This window comes from Pteronotus mesoamericanus, unplaced genomic scaffold (assembly GCF_021234165.1).
Source record: "Pteronotus mesoamericanus isolate MK-2021 breed Mesoamerican mustached bat unplaced genomic scaffold, CSHL_Meso_final scaffold_232, whole genome shotgun sequence".
In the NCBI taxonomy this organism is placed as follows: Eukaryota; Metazoa; Chordata; class Mammalia; order Chiroptera; family Mormoopidae; genus Pteronotus; species Pteronotus mesoamericanus.
This window is the reverse complement of record NW_026555311.1, coordinates 25,910,324-25,923,665: the sequence shown is the minus strand read 5'-3', so window position 1 is coordinate 25,923,665 and position 13,342 is coordinate 25,910,324. Positions and strand designations below refer to the sequence as shown.

Here is a 13,342-nt window from a genome sequence, read left to right as displayed (position 1 = left end):
CCTCTTTCTTAAGAATAGAGTTGATAGGAATACAAGAGAACAGGCTCTTACAATTCACACTACCAATCATTGTTGCCAGTTTCTTACTGTTCATTATAGGTGAAATTTATGTATTAAATGTATTATTTGTCATTATTGTTGTTTGGATTTTATTACTGATCTGCATGTTACTGAATATGAGTATTGGAGCTACGCTACTTGAGGCTCATCAGCCCTTAGGATGAGGAATGACAGAGATTTCAGCTCTTTTGATGACTTGAAGCCTCATTTCAAAGATTTGAAAAGAAATATTAAAAATATTAAGTATAAGTGAAACTTAGTAAGAAATCATTTACACAGTGATTAAATACTATACTTATAATTACTTTTAAAAATTCTCTTCATTCTCACTCTAATTTAAGTGAACTAGGGAGAAAACACACCTAAGTATCCTCTTCTTCCTTAGCTGCTTTTAATATCACATAAATGCTAAATTTGGTGTGGAACATGTGCAGAATGGAATGGCAAAATGGAAATACAAGGGAATATACTGTACCTTGTTTTACCTGTAAGGAACACACACCTGACAAAAGGCAATTTTCACATCCAAGGTTGGTTCACTGCAGTAGTACAGTAAATGGAGGCTCATAAATACCTATAGAAAAAAAGGAGGGGCATGAATTTCCAAGTCATCTAATTATTCATTATTTAATAGTATAAACTTTAATGTAATTTGAATTATACACAAGGTGTCATGCACAACATATTTCGGCATAATTCTTATTCAGACTACTAGAAACTTTTCACAAATTGTAAATATTAAATAATAAAATAAGGTAAAAATGACCTTATATAATGATTGATATCATCCCAATCATAAAGAATAAAAATAAGAAATTGGGTATATCTAATGAATTAAAGTTAAGTATATCCTATTATATATAGCATTTTATGTTGTAGGCTTCTAATTCTAAAAATTCTCAAACATATTTTCAGGAGGTTATATAAGGATGTTTAGTGCAGAGAAAGGGACTATTAATTAAAATGTAATTTATAATAAGATTACATTCAGGAATTGAAATAATTGAATTGGAATAATATACATTGCTTTATAGTAATATACATTGCTTTGTTTAATAACCATATAACCATAGACTAAAGAAAATAGGACACTATATTAACATCTGTTTAATCTTGGTGGTAAGTATAAATATTTGAATTACATTATTTTCTGAATGTTTGAAATATTTTATAATTCTGTAAAGTTTCATAGAGAGAATAAAAATTATCTAATAGTATAAATGCTAAATTGAGCACTGGGTTATTGGGAATGATGAGGTGGCATCAGAGAAACCCAACTGAAACCTTAATTATTTCAATTAAATCTGTTGAAGGTTTACTGTGTGCAAGACACAATTCTGTGAGATTAAAGAACTTTAAAACCACGTTGACACAAGACTTGTTTCTTGCAATATGAAAAATTAGATATCCTGAAAACAGCTCTCAAGGTAAAACTCCCCAAAAGGTAGATGAAATACAGAAAATAGCTTTTAAAGTGCATAGTTGAGCTGCCCAAAAAAGGCAAGAAAATTTCCAAGGTGTTGAAAACAATGTGAAAGGAACCATGTAGAGAAGTAAATGAGCTAAAGCTGCCGCTTGTCCCTAGGCCATCTGCTGATGTCTGAAGACTATAACTTCAGTTTTTAAAGGGCAGTATGCAGAGTACAAGAAATGAGGCTTAGAACCTATCTATGATGGAAGTCTCATTGGAGGCACCTGAAAAAAATTTCCGATAGGAAATTTTAAGCAAACTTCTGAAGCAAGCAAAACAATCCCAGAAGCAAGGTCTGAATTGCAAGAAAAAGAAAGTTTTACATTGGAAATTGTGCATATTTTTAAATTTAAGGAAGAATGAAAGGACAAGAATATCTAAGACATTCTTGAAGGACAAGTGGGGCACTTGTCTATGAGGGGTAAGAGGGATTGCTCTACCACAGATCAAGGTTTATTTTAAAGTTCTACTAAGTAAAGTTTTGTGGGGTTGATGCAGAGGTAGACTATCAATTAAAGGAATAGAGAGCCCAGAAACACACATACAAATATGGAAACTTGATTATGTTATATTATGTTAATGTAGTCACTGAAACCTAATTATATTAAAGATATCTGGGGGTAAAACAAACTATGCGTTAAATCCTGCTGAGACAATTGGTCACAAATATGGGGGTGGAGAGGGAGAAAGCACATCCCCATTAGGGAACAATTTTCTATAGGCCTCTCACATTTCTTCATGACTTGCAAACAACGAAAGCATTGGATGCCTTTATTCCTCCAGACTATCATTTTAAGGAATATTATACAACAAACAGCCTTGGAAAAGAAAGATAATATTTCCCTCTGAAGTGAAAGCCAACTTTAAGTACTTTCCAGTATAATATAGATTAGGTGTCCCTCTGGGGCAAAGGTAAAGCATGCTTACTACCCAGAAGATTTGGATTCTCTTAGGTTGGGGTGTTGCATAACTGCGTGTGCAGTAGTCACTTGACCTTTGAAGCACCCTGTGGGACCTGGGAACTAAGAAATTGTCTTTAATGATGACACTCTATCTTCTGCTCTTGATGTAACCTAGGAATCTTGTGTCTTCTGCGAGTAGCCATGAAACTATGGCAGGCTAATTTGCAAATATTGTAACATCTCAGACTCTTCAGAGTTCTTGGCAATCCCTACCTCATACTGTACACAAAAACAATTCCAGATGGATTAAATTTTTTAGGAAAAGCCAAACTTTAAATATTATAGAAGGAAATGTAGTTGGCTATCTGAGAAATATATCATAAATAATATATAAATATGTTAAGTTACACAGGAAATTATTAATAAAGTGGACTATTTAAAATTTATCATTTCTGTTTATGAAAAAATCTAATACAGAAAAAAGTAGGCCACAAATTTAGAAAAGATATTTGAAATATATATAACCAGTGGAATGTTTATCCAGAATCTATAAAAAGCTGCTAAAAGAAAAGAAGAAAAAAGACAAAGATGGGCAAGAGAAAATGAAAGGGTGGGCCAAAAATATGGAAGACATTTTGTAGGGAAAAAAAGCATATATGTGTAAATTAAAACTGAGAGACTGTTTGCAATGCTATAAAATAGCATCAAGATACTATTTTATACTCATCAAATTGTTAAAAACTGAAAATTATGATAACATTCAATATTTTCAAGGAGATGGATCAGAATGGTTTTGGCAATTGGAACAACCCAATTTAGAAGGAAAATGGCATTATATAGTGAAGTGCATAGCCTACCACCTAACAATTCCACTTCTGTACATATTCCCAAAGAAACTCTTGAGTTCTACTACGAGGATATATATAAGATGCAGTTCATTAGAATACTTTTATAATAACAAAATAAATAAATAATAAAAATTTAAACTGGAAAAATATTCATAAAGAGAACATTGAATAAATAAACCATGGTATATTCATTTAGTGGAATAACATATAGCAGTAAAATGGTTGAATAAAGAAACAAGTATCAACATGACAAAATGTCTTGAACATGTTAAGCAAATAAAAAGAACTCATTAATTTAAATTATGAAAGTTCCAAAATATGCACAACTAAACAATTTATTCTTTAGGAATAACTTTTTTTTATACTATGATAATCTATAAAGAAAAGCAAAAGAATAAAAAAATAAAAAATTCAAGAGATTGGATGGCTCTCCTGGGGACGGGAAGAAGGCCACTGGGAAGGGGCATACAGGGGTTTTCAAAGGTATTCTTTATTTTATTTTACTTTTTAATTTTATTTAACTTTATTTTTATTGTTGACTCTGTTACAGACATCCCCGTTTCCCCCCTTTGCCCATCTCCACCCAGGCCCTGCACCCCCTTCCCTTTGGCCATCACCACACTGTGTTCTGTGTCTATGGTTTATGCATATGTTCTGTGGCTAATCTCTTCACCTTCTTTTATCCAGTCTGCTCCACACCTCTCCTCTCTGACAGCTGTCAGTCTGTTTCAAGTACCCATGCCTCTGCTTATATTTTGTTTGTCAGTTTTATTGTTCATTAGATTTCACATATAAGTGAGATCATATGGTATTTGTCTTTCACCGAATGGCTTATTTCACCTAGCATAATAATCTCCAGGTCCATCTATGATGTTGCAAATGTAAGGGTTCCTTCTTTTTATGGCTGCATAATATTTCATTGTAAATGTACTACATCTTTTTTATCCACTCATCTACTGATGGGCTCAAAACTCTTTTTATGTCTTTCTTCTAGCTGGGCAGTGAAGTCATACATGTTTGTTTCATTATTACTCTTTAAGCCCTACATATATTAATTGCATGCTATTTAATATGTCTGAATATTTCATAATAAAGTTCAAGTGACACAAGGAAATTGTGGTCCTTCATCTTGCTGGGCATTATTGTTTATGTACAGATGTGTGGAACAAATACTCTCTGAATAGCCAATAACAGAAATGATCTTAAGAAGGAATGCTGAGGAGTGTAATGCAGGAGAATAGAACTGTTTGATGAAACCAATAAACTACTACATGAAGAAATTCTGGATATTTTCTACTTCTACACTTTTGGTTACATGAGAAAATAAATTCTCTCATAGGATAAAATTCCAAAAATATCAAATAAAAAGTAGGACAATAATAAAAGAAATAATTTACCCCTCAATTTGTAATCTATGAGATTTATTGCATTTCCATAAGATTTATGTATAATTTTTTACCTCTACTTCTTTTTTAATTTTTTTCTTTATTGCTCAAGTAACAGTTGTCTCCATTTTCTATCAACCACTCTCTCCTGCCCCACCCACCCCCACCTCCCACCCTCAATCCTACCTCACTTTGGCTTTGTTCATGGGTCCTTTATACATGTTCCTTGATGACCCTTCCCCTTCGTTCCCCTGTTGTCTCCCTTCTCCGCACCCCCCAACCCCGCCAAGTTACTGTCAGTTTGTTCTTTATTTCAAGGTCTCTGGTTATATTTTGCTTGCTGGTTTGTTTTATTGATTAGATTCCACTTATAGGTGAGATCCTATGGTATCTGTCTTTCACCACCTGGCATATTTCACTTAGCATACTGTTCTCTGGTTCCATCCATGCTGTCACAAAGGGTAGGAGCTTCTTCTTTCTTTCTGCTTCATAATATTCCATTGTGTAAATGTACCATATTTCTTATTTAAGATTTTTAAATTTACTTTCAATTCAGGTATAATTTATGCACAGCAAAAATGGACAGTTTTTAAGTATACAGTTTTAACATATGCCTAGATCCGTGTAACTCACATTCCAATGAAGATAAAGAATAGTCTGGAAACATCTTAATTCCCCACCCCTCACGCAAAAATGATCTAAGTTTGTTTAACTATAGAATACTTTTTCTTGTCCTAGAACTCATACAAGTGAAGTTATTCAGTATATATGCTTAGTATTCACCCACGTTCGCAAGTATCAATAGTTATTCCTCTGTGTGTGTGTGTGTGTGTGTCTGTGTGATGATAGTTATTCCTTTTTATTGCTGAGTACATAAAGTATCAGAGTTTGTCCATCCTGCCTTTGGACATTTGAGGTGTTTTTATTTTTGAATGTTAATAATGCTGCATGAACATTTATATACATGTATTTTTGCACATATATGTTTTCATTTCACTTGGGAAATATACCTAGAAAAGGGATTGTTACATCATAGGATAGGAACAAGTTTAAGTTATGAAAAACTGCCAGACACAGTCATTGTCTACCCGCTATAGCAATATATGGACATCCAGTTGTTTCACATCCTTGCTGACATTTGAAGTTACCAATTTTCTAAATTTTAGTCATTCCGGTGTCTAGTAATATTTTGTGGGTTTATTTTTTTTTAATTTTAGATGATTAATGATGTTGGGAACTTTTTCCTGTAATTACTGGCCATTTACTTATCTTCTTTGGGAAGTCCCTTTTCAGGTATTTTGCCCATTTCATGGTAGAATGTAGGGAGGGAAGGGGTTGTCTTCTTATTACAAATTGTAGATATTCTTTACTTGAGATAAAATTTTCTGTCAGATACACATATTTTTAAATATAAATATTTTCTTTCAGTCTGTAGCTTGCATATTCAGCTCATTAATGCTGACTTTTAGTGAAAAATATTTATTTTTTCTGAAATGTATTTTATTATTTAGTTTCCTTTTATTATTAGTGCTTTCTTGCTTTTGTTCACACCAAGTTCATAAAGATATTTTACCACATTTTCTTCATGAAGCTTTACATTACTAATTTTACTTTTAGGTCTATGATAACCTCGTAATTAACTTTAATCTATGATGTGATATATATGTTGAGGTTCATTTTTTTTCCTCATGGCTAGCCAGTTGCTCAAGCATCCATGTTGAAAAGATTTGGCTTTCCATACAGAGTTGCCTTGCTGTCTTGCTCAAAATATCAGTTAACTGTACAAGTGTGGGTCTTTTTCAGGACTGTAGTCTATCCCATTGATCTGTTGTCTGTCTCTACCCCAACACCATCGTGTCTTGATTACTGTAGCTTTATAATGAGTCCAATTTTTTCTTCTTTTACATTTGGGGTACTATTATAGGTTTTGACATTTACACATGAATATTATTTTCTTATTTTAATTTTTTGTTTGTGTATTATAAAATATCAATATATTTTATTGATGTATAATCTACATATTATGCACATACCTCACATATACAATTTGATGAATTTCAGCAAAATGAACACTCCCATGCAACCAGCACCCAATTCAAGAAGTAGAATGGTATCCACCCCGCAGACATCTCCTTCCTGCCCCTCCAATTATTGAGATGACATTGGTTAATAAAATTACATAAGTTTCAGTTGTACAATTCAGTAAAAAATTCACATGAATTTTAAAATCAGCCTGACATTTAAAAACCTATTGCAATTGTTTTTTTAATTTTTTTATTGTTGTTCAATCTCCGTTGGCCCCATATTTCCCCCTTGTTCTCCCCTGCCTTGTCCACCCCCCCTTTCAATAATCCCCCCCTGTTGTCCATGTCCATGGGTTTTTTTCACATGTTCCTTGACCTGACCCTTCCCCTTCTTTCCCCTGCTATTTCCCTCACCTCTCCAAACCTTTGAGCTATAGATCACATAGGAAGAAAAGCTATCTTAACTCTATTGAGTATATTTATGCAACAAATAATAACAAATTTGTTGACTTATTTTAGTACTCCCTAATAAATTTGGAATGATTTTGTAGTTTACAGTACATAGACCTTATGTTTTTTAAGTTTATCCTTTAAAATTTATATTTTTGATAATATTATAAATGGCATAATTATAATTTTCATTCCCTAAATGCTCATTTCTTTTAAAAAAAGGTAATTTTTATAAATGATTTTGTATTTTACAACATTGCTAAATTTATTTATTTTTAATCAGAATCTTTCACATTTTTTCTTTTTTTATTTAATCTTTATTGTATTTTTTCATTACTATTGAGTCCCCTTATACTCCCACTGTCTGAGCAATCACCAGACTGTTGTACATGTCCATCAGTCCTTTTTCCTTTTTTTTCAATCCATCCAACCCCTCCCATCCCCCTACCCTCACTAGTTGTCATCTTGGTTGCTATCTATGAGTTTGTCCCCATTTTCCTTGTTATTTCAGTTTGTTCATTAGATTCCACATATGAGTGAAATCATATGGTATTTGAATGCCTGGTTTATTTCACTTAAATAATGTTCTCCAGGTATATCTATACTGTTACAAAGGGTAACATTTTCTTCTTTTTTATGACCAAGTAGTATTCCATTGTATAAATGTCCCATAGTTGGTTTATCCACTCAACAACTGATGGATACTTGGGCTGCATCCATATTTTGGTAATTGTAAATAATGCTTCAATGAATATAGGGATGCTTATGTTCTTTTAAATTAGTGTTTTGGGTACCTTTGGATATATTCCCAGAATTGGGATGGCTGGGTCAAAGGCAGATGCATTTTTAATTTTTTGAGGTATCTCCATAATGCTTTCCACAGTGGCTGCGCCAGTCTGCATTCCCACCAACAGTACAAAAGAGTTCCCCTTTCTTCACATCCTTGCCAACATTTGTTGTTTGTTGATTTACCAATGATAGCCATTCTGAGAGGTGTGAGATGATATCTCGTTGTGGTTTTAATTTGCATTTCCATGATTAGTGACTTTGAGCATATTTTTATATGTCTATTGGCCATCTGTATGTCCTCTTTAAAGAAATATTCATTCAGGTTCTTTGTCCATTTTTTAATTGGGTTGTTTTGTTTTGTTTTTTTTTGATGCTGAGTTTTGTAAGTTCTTTATAAATTTTGGATACTAACCCTTTTCCAGACGTATTGGCAAATATGTTCTGTGGGTTTTCTTTTTTTGTTGTTGATGTTTTTCTTTGCTGTGCAAAACATTTTTAGTTTGTTATAGTCCCATTTTTTTCTTCTGTTTCCTTTGCCTGGGGAGATATATCTGATAAAATATTGCTATGAGAAATGTCTGAGATTTTGTTTCCTATGTTTTCTTCTAGGATTTTTATGATTTCAGCTCTAACATTTAAGTCTTTGATCCATTCTGAGTTTATTCTTATGTGTGGTAGAAGAAGGTGGTCTAGTTTCTTTTTTTTTCCTGCCTGTATCTGTCTAATTTTCCCAACATCATTTATTGAATAAACTATATTTAGCTCATTGTATGTGCTTGCATCTTCTGTCAAATATTAATTGACTATAAAGTTGCGGATTTATTTCTGGGTTCTCTATCGCACTCTATTCATCTATGTGTCTGTTTTTATGTCAGTATCATGCTGTTATGTTTACTGTAGCCTTCTATAATAGTTAGATATTAGGTAGTGCTATTTCTCCAACTTTTTCTTCTTTCTCAGGATCACTGTTGCTATTTGGAGCCTTTTGTGGTTCCATATAAATTTTTGAAATATTTGTTCTAGTCTGTGATATATATCCTTAGAATCTTGATAGGGATTGTGTTGAATCTATAGATGGCTTTGGGTAGCATAGACATGTTAATGACATTAATTCTTCTTATCCATGAACATGGTATGTGCTTCCACTTATTTGCATTTTCTTCTCTTTTTTCCTTCACTGTCTTATAATTTTCTGAGTATAGGTCTTTTACTCCCTTAGTTAGATTTATTGCTAGGTATTTTATCTTTTCAAAGCCATTGTGAATGGGATTGTTTTCTTGACTTTCTTTTCTGTTAGTTCATTATTAGCACATAAAAATGCAACTGATTTCTGGATATTAATTTTGTATCCTGCTACTTTGCCTAACTCACTTATCAGTTCTAGTAGTTTTTTGGTGGAATCGTTGAGGTTTTCTAGGTACAATATCATATCTTCTGCAAATAATGAGAGTTTTTCTTCTTCCTTTCCAATTTGGATACCTTTTATTTCTATTTCTTGTCTGATTACTTTGGCTAGGACTTCCAGTACCATGCTGAGTAAGAGAGGAGAAAGCAGACATCCCTGTCCTGTTCCCAGTCTTCAGGGAAACACTTGTAGTTTTTGCCCTTTGAGTATTATGCTGGCAGTGAGTTTGTCATATATGGCCTTTATCATATTTTGGCTTGTTCCCTCTAATCCCACTTTACTGAGATTTTGATCATAAATGGATGATGGATTTTATCAAATCCTTTTTCTGCATCTATTGATATGATCATGTGGTTTTTATCCTTCATTTTATTTATGTGGTGAATCACATTTATTGATTTGTGAATGTTGTACAAACCTTGCATTCCTGAAATAAATCCCACTTGATTATGCTGCATGGTCTTTTTGATGTATTGCTGTATTCAGTTTGCTAATATTTTTGAGGATTTTAGCATCTAAGTTCATAAGAGATATTGGCCTATAATTTTCTTTCTTTGTAGTGTCTTTATATGATTTTTGGAATTGGGGTAATTCTGGTCTCATAAGATGAGTTTGGGAGCCTTTTCTCCTCTTGAATTTTTGAAATAGTTTGAGAAGGAGAGGTGTTAGTTCTTCTTGGAATGTTACATAAAATTCACCTGTGAAGCAGACTGGGCTAGAGCTTTAGTTTGGGGGATTTTTTTTATTACTGTTTCAATTTCACTAGATCTGTCTATTCAGATTCCATGATTCTTTCTGATTTAGTTTTACAAGATTTTATGTTTCTAAGAATTTATCCATTTCATCCAGATTTCCCAGTGTGTTGGCATATAGTTGTTCATGTTTTCTTACATTCCTTCGTATTTCTTTGGTATTAGTTGTTAATTCTTCTTTTTAATTTCTGATTTTATTTATTTGGGTCCTTTTTATTTTTTTCTTAATTATTCTGGTGAAAGGTTTGTCAATCTTGTTTCATCTTTTCAAGCAACCAGCTCTAAAATTCATTTATCCTCTGTATTATTTTTTTAGATTTCATTTCATTTTTTTTTGCACTGATCTATATTATTTCCTTCCTTCTACTCACCTTAGGTTTTTTTGTTGATATTTTTCAAGTTCCTTTAAGTGTGAAATTAGATTGTTTATCTGAGCTCTTTCTTATACTTTGAGATAGGCCTGTACTACCATGAGTTTCCCTCTTAGGATGGCTTTCCTAGTGTCCTACATATTTTGGATTGTTGTGTCCTCATTTTCATTTGTTTCAAGGTATTTTTTTGAATTCTTCCTTGATCTCATTAACTCATTCATTGTTTAATATCATGTTATTTAGCTTCCATGTCTTTGCATGTTTTTCAATGTGCTTGTGATTGAATTCTAATTTCATAACATTGTAGTCAGAGAAGATGCTTGATACGATTTCAATCTTTTTATATTTATTGAGATTTGTTTTGTCCTAACATGTAGTCTATCATAGAAGCCATTCCAGGTGTTCTTGAAAAGTATGTATATTCTGCTGCTTTGGGGTGAAATGCTCTGAAGGTATCACTTAAATCCATGTCATCTAGTGTATCATTTAAGGCTGCTGTCTCTTCGTTGATTTTCTGTCTGGAAGATCTACCCATCAAAGTCAATGGGGTGTTAAAATCCCCAACTGTGACTGTATTTCTATTTATCTGTTCCTTGATTCTTTTTTTTAATGATTTTATTTATATTTAGAGAAAGGGGAAGGGAGGGAGAAAGAGAGACAGAGAAACATCAATGTGCAGTTGCCTCTCACATGCCCCCCACTGAGGACTCAGTCTGCAACCCAGGCATGTGCCCTGACTGAGAATCAAACCAGCGACCCCTTGATTCACAGGCTGGCGTTCAATCCACTGAGCCACACCAGCCAGGGCTATTTATCTCTCCCTTTAGTCCCATCAAGATCTGCTTCACATGTTTAGGTGCTCCCAGGTTGGGTGTGTAAATGTTTGCTAGGGTTATATCCTCTGGTTGGATTGTTCCCTTTATCATTATGCAGTGTCCTTTCATGTCTCTTACTATAGCCTTAGTTTTAAAGTCTATTTTGTTGGATATAAGTACTGCAACCCAATCTCTCTTTTTCTTTTCCATTTGTATGAAATATCATTTCCATCCCTTTTCTTTTAGTCCATGTGTATCTTTCAATCTGAGATGGGCCTGTCGGAGGCAGCATATATATGGGTCTTGTTTCTTATCCTATCAGCTACCCTTTGTTATTTGTTTGGAGGACTTAAGCCAGTATTGATAGATATTATTTGTGTCCATTTTATTGTTAGAATCTTTCCCTCTGGATTTTTCCTTTCTTTCTCTTTTTCCTTTCCCTCTTCTTAAAGCAAGCCTTTCTACATTTGTTGCAGTACTGGTTTGGTGTTAACAAACTCCTTTAGCTTTTTCTTGTCTGCAAAGCTCCTTATATCTCCCTCAATTTTAAATGATAGCCTTGCTCGATAATGCAGCCTTCATTGTAGGTTCTTGCTTTTCATCACCTTGAATATTTCATGCCAGTCCCTTCTGGATTGAAATGTCTCTGTTGAGAAAGCAGAAGACAGTCTAATTGGAGCTCCCTTGTAGGAAACTACCTGCTTTTTGCTTGCGGTTTTTAGAATTCTCTCTCTTTTTATAAGCCTTATCATTTTAATTGTGATGTGTCTTGGTATAGGCCTCTTGGGTCCAAGTTGTTGGGGACTCTCTGAGCCTCTTGGACATGAGTGTCTCTTTCCTTTATCAGATTAGGGAAATTTTCAGTTATTACTTCTTCAAATAGATTCTCTAAACCTTGCTCACTCTCTTCTTTTAGTATTCCCATAATGCCAATGTTGTTACACTTCATGTTGTACAAAATGTTTCTTAAGCCCTCCTCATTTTTTTTAAAATTCTTTTTTCTATTTTCTGCTCTGGCTGGGTGTTCTTTTCTTCCTTGTCTTCCAAATTACTGATTCAGTCCTCTGCTTCATATAATCTAGTATTTATTCCTTCCAGTGTATTATCAGATATTGCATTCTTTATTTCTAACTGGTCCTTTTTTATGGTTTTTATGTCTTTTTAAATGCTGTTGAGTATCCTTATAATCATTGCTCTAAACTCTGTATCTGATAAATTGTGTGCCTCCATTTCTAGTTCTTCTTCTGAACAATTCTCTTGTTTCCTCATTTGGGGTCTGTTTCTTTATTTTCCCATTTTGGTTGCTTCGTATTTTCTGCCTTAGCTGTCAAACGAATCAGTTGTTATGCTCATCTGGTGCTAAACCAATCAGTCTGTGATCAGCAGCTCAACTTAAGCCGCACAGGGTGCGGCAGAATAATTCTTGCAGGTGAAGCTGTTGCTTCCCCTTAGGCTGATGCTACTGGGAGAGGAGTGCTCTGCCTGAGAAAGATGGCTTTTGCAGTATGGGGAATGACTCAGCACAGGGATCCTGGTGGCTGCTCCTTCAGTTTTCACTCCAGGGCCACCAATCCCAGACTTCCCACAAGCATCTTTAGTCTACTCTACCCTCCTTCTGCCAGCACCCAGGGAAATTGGCTGAAAACAAAATTTTGTGTGTTGGCCCTTTAAGAAGCTGTCTCTGTCTCCAGCCCTCTCTCCCTGGCAGACAGAAACTCTGCTGCTTTTCATCGCTAGATGTTATCTGGGTTCCTTTCAAGTTCTGATGCTGTAGGGTATGGAGCCCAGCTTGGGGTCTAGACCCCACACTTCTCAGGGAAAACCCCCTTGGACACTGAAATATCCCTCCATATCTCCAGCTGCTGCCCATGGAAGCCCAGCGAGACCTCTTGTGTCTCCTCCATACCCCTTACCAGTATTGTTGTGGTGAAGTGGTATCCATCTTTGGCTATAAGTCTCCCCAGCTAGTGTTCAGTTGGTTATTCAGGACTTCTCTACAATTTAGTCATAATTTCAGATTGGTCCTCGGAGGAGATTAGTGTAACTTCCACTCACTGCTCCACCATCTTT

The 13,342-nt window shown here is 34.2% G+C and overlaps 1 protein-coding gene across 11 annotated transcripts in view; it reads right to left on the bottom strand.

Annotated features, from left to right (window-relative positions):
* Positions 1-13,342, bottom strand: part of MAPK10 (mitogen-activated protein kinase 10) — a 324,322-nt gene that overhangs the window by 155,683 nt on the left and 155,297 nt on the right. For 7 of the 11 annotated variants that reach the window (XM_054591772.1, XM_054591774.1, XM_054591776.1 and 4 more), the window contains one exon: positions 563-634. In XM_054591772.1, the coding sequence (XP_054447747.1) occupies positions 563-628 (66 nt within the window). In that variant the 5' untranslated portion in view covers positions 629-634. Of the gene's footprint in view, positions 1-535; positions 635-13,342 lie in introns of all 11 variants that reach the window. The other 4 variants (XM_054591779.1, XM_054591778.1, XM_054591780.1 and 1 more) reach the window with 2 other exon arrangements.